Source organism: Aulonocara sp. 'chitande type north' Nkhata Bay, linkage group LG16, assembly GCF_057382095.1.
Source record: "Aulonocara sp. 'chitande type north' Nkhata Bay isolate Kocher_YH1m ecotype deep benthic linkage group LG16, A_spYH_male_GT1.1, whole genome shotgun sequence".
NCBI lineage: Eukaryota > Metazoa > Chordata > Actinopteri > Cichliformes > Cichlidae > Aulonocara > Aulonocara sp. 'chitande type north' Nkhata Bay.
In genome coordinates, this window is record NC_141359.1 from 5,983,859 (window position 1) to 6,000,254 (window position 16,396).

At 40.5% G+C, this 16,396-nt stretch overlaps 1 protein-coding gene and 1 pseudogene across 1 annotated transcript; one reads left to right on the forward strand and one right to left on the reverse strand.

Moving 5' to 3' along the window:
* Positions 1 to 2,952: 2,952 nt before the first annotated feature.
* Positions 2,953 to 5,763, forward strand: LOC147310883 (uncharacterized; annotated as a pseudogene).
* A 2,182-nt stretch (positions 5,764 to 7,945) lies between these two features.
* Positions 7,946 to 15,432, reverse strand: LOC147310884 (uncharacterized). The gene is made up of 6 exons (XM_086266788.1): positions 15,343 to 15,432; positions 15,163 to 15,264; positions 14,627 to 14,887; positions 11,457 to 11,599; positions 9,792 to 9,895; positions 7,946 to 8,329 (listed from the first exon to the last, which is right to left on the reverse strand). The coding sequence occupies exons 1-6, from the start codon at positions 15,404 to 15,406 to the stop codon at positions 8,185 to 8,187; spliced, it is 819 nt and encodes a 272-aa protein (XP_086122914.1). The 5' UTR covers positions 15,407 to 15,432; the 3' UTR covers positions 7,946 to 8,184.
* Between the last annotated feature and the right edge of the window lie 964 nt (positions 15,433 to 16,396).

Sequence of the window (16,396 nt, forward strand, 5' to 3'; positions counted from 1 at the left end):
GATCACAGACTTTAGAGGGAAACCATCCTGTGTGAGGATCTAAACGTATTCTACGCTAGATTCGACACAGCGAACACCATGAGACCGGACAGTGTGCGTACCGCGGATGACGTCAGTGCGCACACTGTGTCTGAGGAGGATGTGCGGAAGTGCTTCAGGAAGGTGAACGCGCGCAAAGCTACTGGTCCGGACGGGATTCCCGGCCGCGTCCTCAAGTCATGCGCGGCTCAGCTGGCTGGAGTGTTCACACACATCTTCAACCTTTCCCTCTCTCTGTCTGTAGTCCCAGCCTGCTTCAAAATGGCCACCATCGTCCCTGTACCCAAATCCTCCACCATCTCCTCATTGAACGACTGGCGACCTGTAGCCCTGACCCCCATCGTAAGCAAATGCTTCGAGAAGCTGGTCAGGGACTTCATCTGCTCTGCACTACCCGACTCACTGGACCCTCTACAGTTTGCATACCGCCACAACAGGTCCACTGATGATGCCATAGCCCTGACACTACACACTGCCCTGTCACACCTGGAGAAGAGAGACACGTATGTGAGGATGCTGTTTGTAGATTACAGCTCAGCATTCAATACCATCGTTCCCTCGAAGCTGGACAGGAAACTGCAGGATCTAGGACTGAGCAGCTCCCTCTGCAGCTGGATCCTTAGCTTCCTGTCTGACAGACGCCAGGTGGTCAGACTGGGCAGCATCACCTCATCCCCCATCACACTGAACACTGGTGCTCCACAGGGGTGTGTACTGAGCCCTCTCCTGTACTCACTCTACACCTATGACTGCACAGCCACTAACAGCTCCAACATCATTGTGAAGTTTGCGGACGACACTACAGTGGTGGGTCTTATCACCAACGGTGATGAGACGGCTTACAGGGAGGAGGTCAGCGCCCTGACCCACTGGTGTCAAGACAACCATCTCACCCTCAACGTCGCAAAGACAAAGGAGTTGATAGTGGACTTCCGGAGGTGCAGAGAAGTACACACCCCCATCACCATCAACGGCGCTGCTGTGGAGAGAGTGAGCAGCTTCCGGTTCCTTGGAGTACATCTGGCTGAGGATCTTACGTGGTCAGTACACACAAACAAAACAGTGAAGAAGGCGCAGCAGCGCCTCTTCTTTCTCAGGAGACTGAAAAGATTCGGCATGAGCCCCCGCATCCTCAGGACCTTCTATCACTGTGCCATTGAGAGCATCCTCACTGGATGCATCACCACCTGGTATGGCAACAGCACCGCTTACAACTGCAAAGCTCTCCAGCGAGTAGTGCGGTGCTCTGAACGGATAATTGGAGGTGAGCTTCCCTCCCTCCAAGACATCTACAGGAAGCGCTGCCTGAGGAAAGCGGGGAGGATCATCAAGGACTCCAGTCACCCCAGCCATAAACTGTTCAGACTGCTTCCATCAGGAAGGAGGTTCTGCAGCATCCGGTCCCGTACCAGCAGACTGAGAGACAGCTTTTTCCATCAGGCCATCAGACTGCTGAATACGTCATAGACACCTCAGCTTCACTACTGGAACTTCAACATTATGCACTCCATACTGTATATAAATGCCACTTGTTTTGCACATATTCAACTCTGTATATTTTATATATTTTATTATTATTATTATTATTATTTTTTTTTTTTTTTACTATTTAATTTGTAAAAATGTGTATACACACACACACACACACACACACACGTAGGAAAATATTTAGTATACACATCCAGAAATGCATACACTATTATATATTGTACATATATTTATTAGTTTCAGGTTGGCCATTCTTGTATTTTGCTCGTTTGTGTTGTTGTGTTTGCACATCTCTGTTGCTTGTGGGGCTCGCACACAAGAATTTCACTCGCATGTGCTGTGCCAGTGTGCCTGCACATGTGATGTGACAATAAATTGAAGACAATATAATTACACTGCAAAGCAAGACACGAGTAGGCAAAGTTCTTCATGTTATTCGTGCACGGGAGAAAACCGAAGAGGCGCCGTTCCCTCGCCTGACCCCAGTTGCTCTCGTCCGCTCTCCCGTACCACTGTTCTTTTATTGAGGTTACATGAATATGCATAGGTTCATTAACATATGACGTCTACATAGGTATACATGTGAACAAAGAATACTGTGTGTGTGTGTGTGTGTGTGTGTGTGTGTGAGGTCAAGGTGTGACCCTGTGAAGACTCCCCAAACGCTGGTGCCAGGAGCGGGTCCATCTGAACAAAAGGCTCTTATACTTAAACAGATATACGTGTGTTTGCTATACCATATATCAACAAGAGAAGATACGACCTCTCCTAGGAGGTGTGATCTACGCCAGAACACTCTGTAGAGGGAGTGAACGCACTCCCCCTTCATGCTACACAGAGCTGTTACAGACCTCCTAGGATGAGACATTCTTTCAATCTACAAATGATTATACACCTCTAAGCATATATGGTTAAATATTTCTAAGCATAAATGACAATGAACAATACAAATCTAACAAATATTATGTCACTTATTTATGTGCAAATGTTTAATAACGAAGAACATTAAAACATTACTGTTGGCCACATGTCGGCAAAGTTATGTGACATTAGTGACGTTTGTACTAACTTTGTTTTAAAGCCTTTACTTTAAAATATACGCCGTTCAATAGCTGACCTTAATCTTACAGAGAATGATCAAAGCTCATGTAGAAACAAACAAACAAATGAACAAAAGATTTTCTCCTTCATTTCTGTCACACAAAGTTGTATGACACGTTTCCAGCTGTTAGTATCATGGTTGCTAGGCAACCTGGGCAGCACAACGGAGGCTAGACCATCCCATTTCACAAGCCTCGCACTTCCGGCCTTAGCGGTCTTTGAGTGCGCGGCCCTTGAGGATCGTTGAGGCTGCGTACTTTAAGGCTGCAGACCCTGAATTGGGATACAGCCTATATGCTGGAATTCAGCCTTTTCTGATACTATTTCATGTTGGGAAAATAGAATCTTTGTAGAGATTGCCATAATTGTTGTACATTTCTGTGCAAATAATAATAATAAAAATAAAAAAAAACATCCTTAAAATTCAGGGAAATGAAGGACGCATTTGAGGGCCGCATTTCGAGCAGCCTTCAAATTGGGACAGCCTTCGGCGCGCCGCTGTGACGTAATCGGCCTTAAAATGCAGCCTTTAAGGCTGCAGACCCTGAATTGGGATACAGCCATAGAGCGAACGAATCACTCAGGACTCACTAACCCACTCCCTCCTGGCTCACAGCTTCTTCTTCTTCTTGGTTGGCAACCAATGTTAAGGCGCATTACCGCCCCCTGGCTCACAGCTCAGTGGACATTTAGATGAGAAAATATATATTTGACACATTTAACGAAAATACTAATAAAATAAAAATAAACAAAATAAATGTTTATTAAGCAATTTTGATAGGAAATTGCTTAGTTTTAGAAATGTTTTTGCTGTTTTTTGCTCTATAAAATAGTTTTAGTTTTAGAATCACTCATCTTAGCAGTAGGATATACATGAAAATGTACATTTTTGCACTCTCTGGTCAACTGACTCAGTGAATCAAATGACTCAAAAAACCAGATTCACTTTGGTGAGTGACTCATTAAAACTCGATTCAGTAAAAAGAATCAAATTTACCATCACTACTTTCGACCAAAACAGGCGCAGCTTGATGACATCATCAATATGCGCTATCGCGATAGAGCGGTATAGTCAAAATCTCTATCGTTGGCCAAATTTATATCGTTTTTATCGTATATCGTTTATATCGCCCACCCCTAATGTATATAAAAACATATCAGAGAGGGGAAACAAATTGGCCCAGCCACTGCTACAGATATGCGGACGACACCTGGGTCAAAATCAAAACTCAAGAAGTATCCTTCACTGCAAACATCAACGCTGTGGATAAAAACATAAAGTTCGCCAGGGAAGACACAAAGAATAACTGTTTGCCAATCCTGGACTGTGCCGTGCACATTGAAGGGAATGGAAACCTCAACATTAAAGTTTACCGGAAGCCCACACATACACATTCACAGACACATATAGACTAGTACCTCCTCTTTTACTCCCACCACCCTCTGGAACACAAACGTGGAGTAATCCGGACCCTACAACACCAGGCAAAAATATTCCTTCTAAGCCTGAAGAGAAAAAGAAGGAACACACACATGTAAAGAAAGCTCTTAAAACATGTGGTTATCTTAATTGGGCTTTTATCAAGTCAGCAAAGATGCACAGAAAAGAAGATCAGGCACCAACTAAGGAGGATAAGAAGAACAAGTGGAACAAAATTGCCATCCCCTATGTAGCAGGTTTATCAGAGAAACTCAGGAGAGTTTTTTCCAAGCACGACATCCCAGCTTACTTCAGACCCAGCAACACACTCAGACAAAAACTGGTTCATCCCAAAGACAAAACCCCCAAACACAAACTTGACAACGTAGTGTATGATGTACAGTGTCGCGAGAAATGCTCAGACCTCTACATTGGAGAGACTAAACAGCCACTTCAGAATTCAGAATACGTTACTCTCATTGAGTTTTATGCAAGTAGAGGTGACATAGGCTGCGAGATTGAGACACAGGTATCAGAACCTCTTAATGCGTGTTTTGTTTGCGTTTCCACCGGCGTGGAATTACCAAAAATAGAGAGGGCATAGCCGAACATATGAAACAGGAAAGACCGCCGTGTAATCCATTTATTTCAACAAAGTAACTGTATTCTGAATACCACCTTTTTAAATGGTAACTGTAACAGAAAAGTTACTCATATTTTGTATTTTAAATACATAACTTTGGTGCATGTATTCTGTTACTTCCCAACACTGCCATAGTATATAATGGATTTCTTCTCCACAACCATGGCATGTCTGCAGCTTAAACTGTCAGACAAGAGAGAAAAAGTCTCTGTTTGTGACAAAGAAGGCCACAGGAAAAAGAGTGAATCAGCTATTCGAAACAACAAAATTGATGCTATCTCAGAGAGAACAGACAACCTTTAACCATCTTCAGCATTATGTCAAAAATGCTGATGAAACCAGAGCTGAAAAACTCCTGCACTTCTGCACTGGGTCTTCCGTCATCTGTGTTGACAAAATTCTCACGTGCTTTAATGCTGAAACTGGGCTCAACAGAAAGCCTGTTGCTCACACCTGTGGAGCTACCCTTGAAGTACCATGCACTGACAGTTCTTATCCTGAATTTTGCACCGAGTTTGTCCTTTCCAGCAATTACTTTGAAATGCACATCATTTGAACTTGATGGGAGTACTAATGGTTACAGATGTAAATGTTATAATTATCCCTGAGTTCATATATTCTGTCTTTTTTTATTTGTCATTGAAGGATTTGATGCATTCATCGATATAGTGAGCTGTCATCAAGTTAATTTTCTGATGGTTTAGTTGTCTGTTACATCAGATTTCATAAGGACTGTTTACTTTTTAAAATGCTTTGAAAATGACTGCATGTTTCAGTTCTGTTGAAACCAGGTTTGAGGTTAGCATTAAAGGGACAGCTCGCATCAAAATCAACTGTACATATTGTCATTGTTTTGCCTTAGCTTTTGTTTTTACTCCTGCCATCAGCCCAAATAAAGGCTCGCTTTTGTTTAAAGTTCAGTTTCTCTCACTGTCTGCTTTTGGGTCTAGCGTACCCCGCCGTAACACACATTTTCTTTTGGCCTGCTGTTTATCCGCTTAAATTGTTTTGGTGTGAGTTGCCCAGTTTTGGGAGATATTAGCTGTAGAGATGTCTTCCTTCTGTTACAGTTTTTGCTCGTTGCTTGAACACTATAAACCCATGCTTAGACTAAAGTAACACAACTTGAAGCTTTTGTTACCATACCTCAAACACATGTACCCATACCTTAAACAAAAGTGCTGCTTTGCACTCTGGTTGCAATTATGCAACACACTTACTCCTTTATGCAACACACATGGTCCTGCATGCTACACTCTATTTCATACATAAGACACTTCGTTCAAAAATGAAATTTCAGGGTGCCATTTGGAAAACACATGTATCCAAAATACAAAACACATCGGGTAATTGCAACCACTCAAATATACACCTGAAGGCACTTACTTGCAAAACTGAACACCAATTAGCCAACCACAAAAAGCCCTCAGTTTAGCCATTTCAAGAACTTTGCAAGCATGGATGGAGGGAGAGCAAGAGGAAGAGGAGGAGGAGGTCAAAGAGGCCATGCACGGACCCATATTTCTGATGATATAAGAGCAACTTTGGTGGACCATGTCATCAACCACGGCCTGACTATGAGGGAAGCTGGGCAGAGAGTCCACCCACATCTAAGCCGCTTCACAGTGGCATCTGTAATAAGAAAATTCCAACTAGAAAACAGGTCTGTCTTCATCTCACTGCCTTCTACTCCACTCAGATGGTTTTATAGTACTGTTCTACAGTTACCATATCAAGTGTACAGCGTACTGCAGGGTGCTAATGCTCCTTTTGCAGCCAAAGTGGTAGTTTCTGTGAAACATACCATGATTACTTATATTGAAGTACAGTGTTGTACAGTGGATGATACAGTATATACAGTAAAGTACTGTAAGAAAAATAAGCAAACCGATGACAATATGTGGTTGTATTTCTCTAGAATGACTCGAAGACCTTCTGGGGGAGGACGCCAACGCCTGTTCACACAACGGCAGGAACTTGCCGTTGTGGACCTAGTGAGGGCAGACAATGCCATCCGTCTCCACCAGCTACGAAAGCAAATACTTGCAGACAGGCAAGTGTTCAACAACATAAACCATGTGAGCATCACCACCATCAGACGCATCTTGGGAAAACACAGCATCACCATGAAGCAGCTCTACAGAGTCCCATTTGAGAGGAACAGTGACAGGGTCAAAGGACTTCGAGCTGAATATGTACCAATATGCCTTCTGAATGAACAATGGAAATCAAAGACTGCAGTGCTTTATATAAAGTAGACTAGTGTGTTCCCCCTGCTCTGTAAGTGTTTGCATATGATGCAAGTATGTGTCATTTTGTCAACAGAGTTACATTTTGACAAAGGAATGTTAGGTTTTGATAGCAGAGTTTAGGTTTTGAGAGTAGAGTTTCAATTTGGTGCAGATGTGAATGGTATATTTCCCAGTGTTGTGTCATGTTTACTTGTGTTTAGGGTTTTGGCACAATGAGCAAAGTTTTGCAAAATGTGTTCAGGCAACGGGCAAAAACTGTAAATGAAAAATAAATGCACATTACATTTTTGTGTCTGATTTTTTTTTTTTGCTCTACATTAGACCTACATTTTTTTTTTTTGCAGTATGCTTACCAGTCAGTAATGTTTTGGTTAAATTATAAAAGCATTTGTGTCTAAGTCTTAAAACGATGGTGAAATGTTTTAATTCTTTAAACACAGAGTCAAATTGACTGCTGACTCACTTTATATCCTGACATATGATTGAGATGGTTTTCATTATTTTATCATCTCTTGCACAAGTGAGTCTGTGTTATGTCATGTGAAAAGCCTTAACTTTTTTGACAGTAGAGACTTGAGAATGATGTTGCTCATATGAAAAGTGCATAAAAATGATCAGAAATAACAGAGTAAAAAAAACAACAACAACATTCTTCCAAATGGTGTTCACTAACATTTAACACAACAGCACCCTCTAGTGGAAGCGCTTGTCATTTCAAACTGTTCAAGAGGCGCTAGATTGTGGACAATGTTATACCAAAAATAAACAAACAAAACCAAAACAAACAACTTCAGATTTAAAGATTTTCCGTTTAAAAGCAAAGCAATAGTTTGTCAGCATTATTTTAAAATATATTCTCTCATACTCTTTTATATTCTCTGTTGAAATTGTTGCCTTTTTGACAGACACCAGTGAAGTAAACTGAAGTAACTGAAGTAAAGTAGTCTGCAGGCTCCCCCCCCCCCCCCCCCAGCACTTTAGAAACTACAATCTTTGTGTGTTTACTAATAAACGACTGTGTTTGATTCTCTGAATTAAAAACTGGCTGCTGATTAAATGTTGTAACAAGAAATACAAACATTGGCTAATTTTTCCGTTAATGTAATATTGCAGATTTAAAAAGTTGCACTTATTTATAGTGAGAATAGAATTCATCATTAAAATGAAATTCAGAATAGAATAACAATCATAGCTAAAATTTCAAAGCATGTAAAAATATATGGTCTCGATGTAAAATGGTGTTATGGTATTTTTTTACAGATCCATTTCATAGAAGCTGTACATGAAATATCATTCCAAGTCCTCTGGTCTGCAGCTCTTATATGCACACAGTCTTCTTCACCATGCCGTGAGCCTCCATTATTGGGTTCATTTTTTGCCCAGTTCCTGATAGGACAATTAACAATAAAGGTGTTTAATGAGGATAAAAAATTAAATATGACACTCCTGACTCTACAGCTCTTTAGCTGTAGGAAAAATTGAGGTGAACAAATGCTTTTCTTAGGACATAGTTATGGAAGAAATAAGCCTACACAGAGTACAGCAAAGTCAAACACACTATTCCAGATAAAAATAATGCAGTGTATTAATGTGGTGGTTAGCACTGTTGCCTAGGTTTAAATCTATTGGCTACCAGAGTCCTCTCTGTGCGCAGTTTGCATTTTCTCTGCCTATGTGAGTTCTCTGTCACTTCCTCCCACAGTCCAAAGATGTGTGCTATCTTAATAGAGGAGAAAATGGATAGATGTCATGAAATATTTAAAACATTATAACTGAGTTCTTCTGTCAGCATGTGCCTAAAAGAAGTCAGTACAATCCATCTTTAAAGTTCTGCTCTTATTTTGGCTCATCCTACTGACATGTAGTCTAAGGAAATTGGAAAGAAAAGTGTCTGGACTTCTTTGAGTTGCTTGAAGACGTTTCACCTCTCATCCGAGAAGCTTCTTCAGTTCTAAGGTCAAATGGTGGAGAGTCCCAGATTTGCCATCACCAGTGTGTGAATGTGTGTGTGAATGGGTGGATGACTGGATATGTAAAGCGCTTTGGGGGACTACATTGGAGAGACCAAACAGCTACTTCACAAGCGCATGGCACAACACAGAAGAGCCACCTCCACAGGACAAGACTCAGCAGTCCATCTGCATCTAAAGGTCAAAGGTCACACTTTTGAGGATGCCAATGTTCACATTTTGGACAGAGAGGATAGATGGTTTGAAAGAGGAGTGAAAGAAGCATCTATGTCCACTGTGAGCGACCATCTTTGAACAGAGGCGGGGGTTTACGACACCAACTGTCTGCCATCTATAATCCAGTTTTGAGATTCTTCCCAGACGCCTCAACGCCCGCTCACATCCTGGGCCATCTGACCTCAGGAAATCACATGATAGGGTGGGGCCAGGTTTCACTATGAGCTCACCCGAAACCCTGGCTGATTGTGACCCACACCCATTTCCATACCTTGGCTCATGTGATTAGGTAGAGGATCATCAGGAGGTCCTTTTGTCCCTCTTTGGGGGGAAACTCCAACTGGGTTTAAATCTGGGACTCTCCACCATTTGACCTTAGAACTGAAGAAGCTTCTCGGATAAGAGGTGAAATGTCTTCAAGCAACTCAAAGAAGTCCAGACACTTTTCTTTCCAATTTCCTTAGACTACATGTCAGTAGGATGAGCCAAAATAAGAGCAGAACTTTAAAGATGGATTGTACTGACTTCTTTTGGGCACATGCTGATGACCTGGATGACTGAGAACCTTCACAGACCTACTGACATATAAGCTCTATGTTCATGAGAAAACATCTGCTAGAAATTCAGTAAAAGTAATAAACTGAACCACAGTAAAGACTTACGCCAGAGTGAGTGGAGTTCCATCTACCCATTTCCACAGTCCCTCCATTCCATAGTCAGTCAAACCAATCCAAGTGTTATCGTTGATGATTGTAGCGAGAAAGTTCTGTTTAACATGCAAAAAAAAATTTGTTTATTTTTTAAACAGAATTTAGGGTGTGCTGTTTTTTTGAAGAAAATTCTCAATTTCTTTGACACATTTCTCACAATCAGGTAAATATTTTTTCCTTCAGTGCAATGAGCTAACAGGAACCTGAAAACTAACACATGTCACATCAAGGTGGAGAACCAGTGTGTACATCACATTCATCTTCTGCTTTTTTACATTCTGTTGTCTTTTTCTGCCTCCACACATCACGTTTCTGATTGTTCCGTCGTTAGCTGGCTGACTGCATAAAATATTTATCTAAGCAGACTTGAGGTTTCAATAAGTCATATGTACATTCACAGAAAAGTACAGATTGAGAGGCACCCTGAACCAAAACGGATACTGCAGCATTCTGCAGTGCCATGCAATACCCTCTGGTATGCACCTAGTTGGTCAGGGGTTCATCCTAAAGCAAGATAACGATCCAAAACATGAGTCCAAGCTATCCCAGAACTACCTCAATAAAAAATAACATGATGGTAAACTTAAAAACATGGAGTGGCCAGCACAGTCTGCAGACTTAAACTCCATAAAGCTGGTTGGGGATGAACTGGACAGAAGAGTGAAAGCAAAGCACCTACAAGTGCCTGTTTGATATAACGATGTGGATCGGATGGCAATATGAAAACGTCTATTGTTTCAAATTATGCTATCGCTTGTTTTGTGGTGTTGCAAAATAAACTGTTAACGGCAATATTTTATCATTTTGATGGTTTCTTAAAGTTCTCTCTTTCACTTATATTTAAATTAACCACACTACGGACGGAGAACCGACTGTTTTTATGCGTTGTAGTTAGCAACAACATGGGTAAAACCGTCACGTGGCTCTGCCGTCTGCTTGTTTGTTTTCCACATAAACCTTTCACAATAAAGCTGAAGATCCTATTGAGATTTTTCAAAATGAATCACATGAAATAGTATGCAGAGTGTTTACAGATGAGAAGCTAAAAAGAGCCGTCAGGTGCTAAAAAAATAAACCTTAGAACAGGCTCTTGCCAGCAGCACGTTGTGTAATAAATACAAAGAAAATTGCGGCCGTTTCAACTTTTGCAACAGTCAGTCCAGCTGAAAACACTTCACCCAAGTCGGGTTGCCCGAGCTTCACAGAATTTACAGAAAATGTTACATTTTTGTGATTTATATCGTTGGATGATAAATGTCTTATATCGGGATATGAGATTTTGGTCATATCGTACAGCCCTACATGGGTGTGTTCAACTGTTGTATCTGCCAAATGAGGCTACTTCGATGAGTCTAGAGTTTAGAATACATTTTGATTCTGTGATTTCTTTTTTCACTCAATTGCTTATTTGTGCTATGCTTTCATTTAAGACTACAATGAGACATTAAATAGCATAATTTTTAATAAACAACTAGAAAAAATGTGTGTTCTAAAACGTTTGACTGGTAGTATATATATATATATATATATATATATATATATATATATATATATATATATATATATATATATATATATATATATATATATATATATATATATATACACATACTGTACCTGTTCTTCAGAGTTCTTCATCACCACCAGATCTGCCCCTTTGCCTCTACAGTCCTGTCTAGCTTCACCCCAGTTACCAGATCTTACAGAGAGGAAATAACAACTACCACTGAATATGCTCCATCCTGTGGGACACGTTTTTTCTGGAAGAAACATCAAACAAGAAACATCAAACAGTAGTTTTAATAGTTATTAACAGTACCTATTACTTATTATGTTAATATAAATTAGTTTTATATTAACATATTTTGTCAGTTAGATCAACTAAACATCACATGTCCTGCTGGAGAATCAAGATAAAACAAATTGTGTCATAAAATAAAATTGTGAAAGCACTAGAACCAAATTGTTTGTGTGCTCATTTTGATGAAGGATGTGACAGATCTAAGTTACCAGTGTTACACACCACACTTTTCACATATTTTTCAGCCTCACATTTGAAAAAAAGCAGTCCTACATATTTATTTAATATGTGGATTGAAGGACATATCCAGGTCAAAAATCACTCCAAGGTTCCCCACAGTGTTACTGGAGACAAAAATAATGCCATCCAGAGTAAGCATTTGGTTAGCTATCGTATTTCTAATCTTTTTAGGGCCAAGGACAATAACCTCAGTTTTATCTCAATATAGACGGAGAAAAATTAGAGTTTATCCAGGTCTTTATGTCTTTAAGACATCCCTGCAGGTTAACTAATTGATGTGTGTTATCTGGCTTCATGGATAGATAAAGTCAGGTGTCATATGCATAGCCATGAAAATGCATGCTATGCTTTCTAATGATACTGCCTAAGGAAAGCTTGTATAATGTAAACAGAATTGGTCCTAGCACTGAACCCTGTGTATAAAGAGGACTCTCCATTTGCATCTCCTCCTGTGGCCAGTTTATTATCCCAGAAGGGTATCTGACAACCAGCAGGGCATAGGCTTGATTGCTTATATCTTGTTCTTCCTGTTCAGCTGACTCCTCAGGACAAGCCTTACTCTCTGCAGTTATTTGGTTGCGGTTTTCCAAGAGGCCTCTTCGTGTTTCCCATTTTCCTGTGGGATTCTCAGGTACTTGTAGCGGTCCACAATGTCTGCAGCACTGACTTCTGGTAGTGCAATCCCCTCATTTCTAACTACCTTCCCTCTCTTTGTTACCTTCCGACTACATAGGCTTATGCAGAATAGCAGTGGAGTCACAGCATCTCTTTGGTAAATCTCGCACTTGATGATGACTTGTACAGTTTGCTTGAAGTTGGCCTGTAGTGTTGTTCTCCACATCTCCACTGAATTCCTGATGAAGGCTCTTAGGGTCCTGGTGGTTCTGGGCATTATAAGATCCATTTGTGAGGCATTGAGTTTATTGGCTTTCTTGCAGTTAATCCAAGAGATGCAAAGGTTGGTCAGCCTGGTCTTGCCGTATTGAGTTACTGCTTTTTTTCCTAACAGTTAGCTAAGACTGTGAGTCTTTGCTTGGCACGCAGTTTTTAGTCAGGTATGGACACCTAGTTGTACTTCTTAGGAACCCCTCTCTTCATCACTCCTTTCAGCTGTTCTCATAGTGGGCTAACTTCTGTCTGTCTAACTCTCTGTGGTTTCAGTGATGGTTACAGTAGGCATTATGCATAATGCTAAATTCACATCTTCAAATAGACTTTTGGAGAGTACTTCACATACTAATGGTAATCAGCCACTGAGGCACTGAGGGTCCAGGTTTCCACCATAGCCCTGATCTTCTTGTAACACAAAAGGACCTGACGCACATAGCATTGCAAGTTTTCAAATGTTTATTTGCAGTGTTTTTCTTGTTCCTTTCGTCTGCATGGATTTCCAGCTTCAGATCGGCACACACCTCACAGTTCTCTTGTCAGGTCCCGCCGACCTACTCAAGTAGGGAAGGCATGATTAGATGATGGAGACCATCATCATGACCTGCACTGATCTGACACCACGCCATAAACACATTGCTTCACCCCTCCCCTGCAGCTGGGCCACAAACCACATACACACTCTTCTCCTTCAGGTGCTCTCATATTCCACACCTTGAATGCACCAGTTGTTCTTGGGGCTTGGAGTGTCAGTCTCGGAGTGTGGGGATTATGATATCTCCATCCTGACCTGACATCCCGGTTCCCTCTCTCCATAGCGTTTGTGTTTTACCTTGTAAATCTCTAGTTGTGATAGCAGGTGCTTTTTCTAGTTGTTCAAATACTTAGCTAGTAGTTGTTTTGATTTTAAACTAGATGTCTTTTCTTTTTGTGTAGTACTCTTTCCAAAGTCAGTACGATTTTGATAAAAGTAGAAAACTATTTGATATTCGTCTTAAATTAATGTTGAAAAGAAAAAAAAGTTTTGATTATCTGAGTGTCTTTGTTGTGAATCTGTGTTATGAACAATGCCTTAACTGTTCTGAGGTCTGCATTAACAGTGGCGAGGCAACGAGACTTTCCAGCATGACCCACCGTAAGGAAGAGGCAGTAACAGTTTGACTGAAAACTGTCAGAGATTTACAGTTAACAAACAGTCAGGTGAGTAAACAACACTGAGACACTTGAGATTGATAATGTGCGGCACGGGTGAATCTCAGACAGAGAGACACACCGAACTGCAGTATTCGTTTACTTTTATAGGTTACATCGTCAATATGCAAATATAATCACATTTCCTGTTACGCAGGTCCTGATGCTGTCTGTGTGTAAGCTGTGTGTGTGTGTGTGTGTGTGTCATAAAGTGTGTGTGCTACAAGTCAATTTCTAAGAATAAGATAATGCAAGTCAACTTCTGCGGATGTGTATTTCTGTACTCATCTCTTGCGGTAAATGTCACAGAGTCACAGGGTCAGCTTCCTGTTTCAACAGAAAACTGTGTCTGGTGAAATATGTGAACATAAGTATAACATAACATTTGAAGCATAATCAAATAAAACATTAAAAACTCCCTGACAAAAACGATAGGTTATTTTGGCATTTCATCCTTATTATTGAAATAGTATTTAAACTTCATTCATCAGAATTTCAACTTTATCCTCAAAATTTTAGATTTAAATATAAAAATTCAAAAATTCTATTCATTAAGGCACAAAGAGACAAGGACTTTTCACAATACCTGGAAAGTGAATCCTTGTTTTTCATTATTAACTTTTACAAACACACACAAGTAATTTCAACAGGAAATACACATACTCACTCTGCTTTGACAAACTCTGAAGCCGTTCCAACTCATTTGCCTTTTCAGCAAGGTTGGCCTGCAGAAGGTCTCTCTCCTCAGTCATGGAGGAAAGCTTGTTTCCGGTACTGGACAGATTTGCCTTAAGAAGGTCTCTCTCTTCAGTCATGGAGGAAAGTTTGTTTCTGGTAGTGGACAGACTTGCCTTAAGAAGGTCTCTCTCCTCAGTCATGGAAGAAAGTTTACTACTCACAGCTGAGACATCTGCAGCTGAATCATGAACTAAAATAATTGGAGATGCATGTTTTTGAGACACAGAAAAAAGCTTGTGCATAAATTTTTATAGTTTTTAGACCAAAACTAAAGTATTTCAAATTTGCCTGTAGGCAATGAAAAATGTTCTTAAACTGATATTTATGATAGTGTACTCTATGGGAGAGTATGAGTGTGTGTGTGTCACAGTTCATTCAGCATGGTCTGAAACCATCCAAAATACAAAGTTCAAGACATTTTATTCTGTTCATATGTGGGCTCATGAGTGTTAGAATCAGACTCACAGTAAACACCAAGGGTGATGAGTCCGATTAGCAGGAAAAAACTCAGCAGGCCCAAACAGGGAATCACACCTGAGTGGAAACTCCTCTTATAGTTCCTTGGACCTGAAAAGAGAAACAAACACTAATGAAGTGGAAAATAGTTATGACTGATGATAAAAATATGTCTACTCTGTTTCTTACCTGTGCAGTTTTTTGCATTGTCAAATTTGTCATACTCAGTATTCATATAAATTTCCTCCATCATTTGTTAGAATGCCAGATATTCCTGAGATGGTCAGCTCTGCAGAACAGGCCAGCAATACTGTGAATGCGTCATTAGTTTCAATTTCTTCTCTTAATAACTTTAGGGGAACTAAACTTATCACAGTAATAGCTGGGCGATGTGAAAAGAAACAAAAGTATTTTTTTTCTGAGGAACTTTCAGTTCCCTAATACAAACCAAAAGTGATGGGAAACAAGCTAACACTGTGGGAATTAGAAGATTCTTCATGTGAATCGTTATACAAGTTGCACATTTTGCAAAACACAAGTGGAAACTTAGTCACATAGTTTTGATGACACCATTTTTGCTGCTGCAAACCGCACCAAGGTTTTTCTAGTGCACTAAAATTCAAGCACGAAGGGAGAATTGAGAAGAATACAGAAGTACAAATACTTGATTTTGCACAACAGAGCAGATGAATAAACACAGGGTAACACACATATAAAACAGTGGAGGAAGGTGCACACAATTAAAAAAAAAATCTGAAAGAGATAGGAGACTGCAAGGTGACTTTGGAAATCAATTAGAGGAAGCGAGTGAAGACAGAGGCCAGATTTAAATGATGGAAGCTGAAAACGTATGAATATTGCGAAGAATTCAGGGAGGAGCTGAGACAGGTTCTGGGTAATAATGAAGGGTTACCAAATGACTCAGGGATTAGAGTATAAATGGTGGTTGTGGTGTAGAGAGAGGAAACAAAACAAGAAAACCTGGTGATGGAATTAAAATGCCCTTTGAGGAATTTGCCCAGACAGACTTTTTCCAAAGGCAACTGGATGCTACCAGGAAGAGGTCAGAGGAAAGGATGGAGGAAAAGAGGAAAAGGCCAGAAACCCAACTAACAGGCCGCCTCTGCAGGTTCTGCCACATGAACCTGAAACAGGGCCCAAATAGCCCACATGTTCGCACGGGCTTCCCTGGAGTGGCAGGGAAATATATCTACTGCCCTTCAAAAGTGCAATCTCTGCACAG

Bases quoted from the DNA above. Each gene is read 5' to 3' on its own strand.
- LOC147310884 (XM_086266788.1), bottom strand. From the start codon at position 15,406: ATGATGGAGGAAATTTATATGAATACTGAGTATGACAAATTTGACAAT. The intron at 15,265-15,342 runs GTAAGAAACAGA...TTCTCTTTTCAG, and splicing joins CAATGCAAAAAACTGCACAG to GTCCAAGGAACTATAAGAGG. The intron at 9,896-11,456 runs GTACAGTATGTG...CATGTTAAACAG, and splicing joins TGAAGAACTCTGAAGAACAG to AACTTTCTCGCTACAATCAT.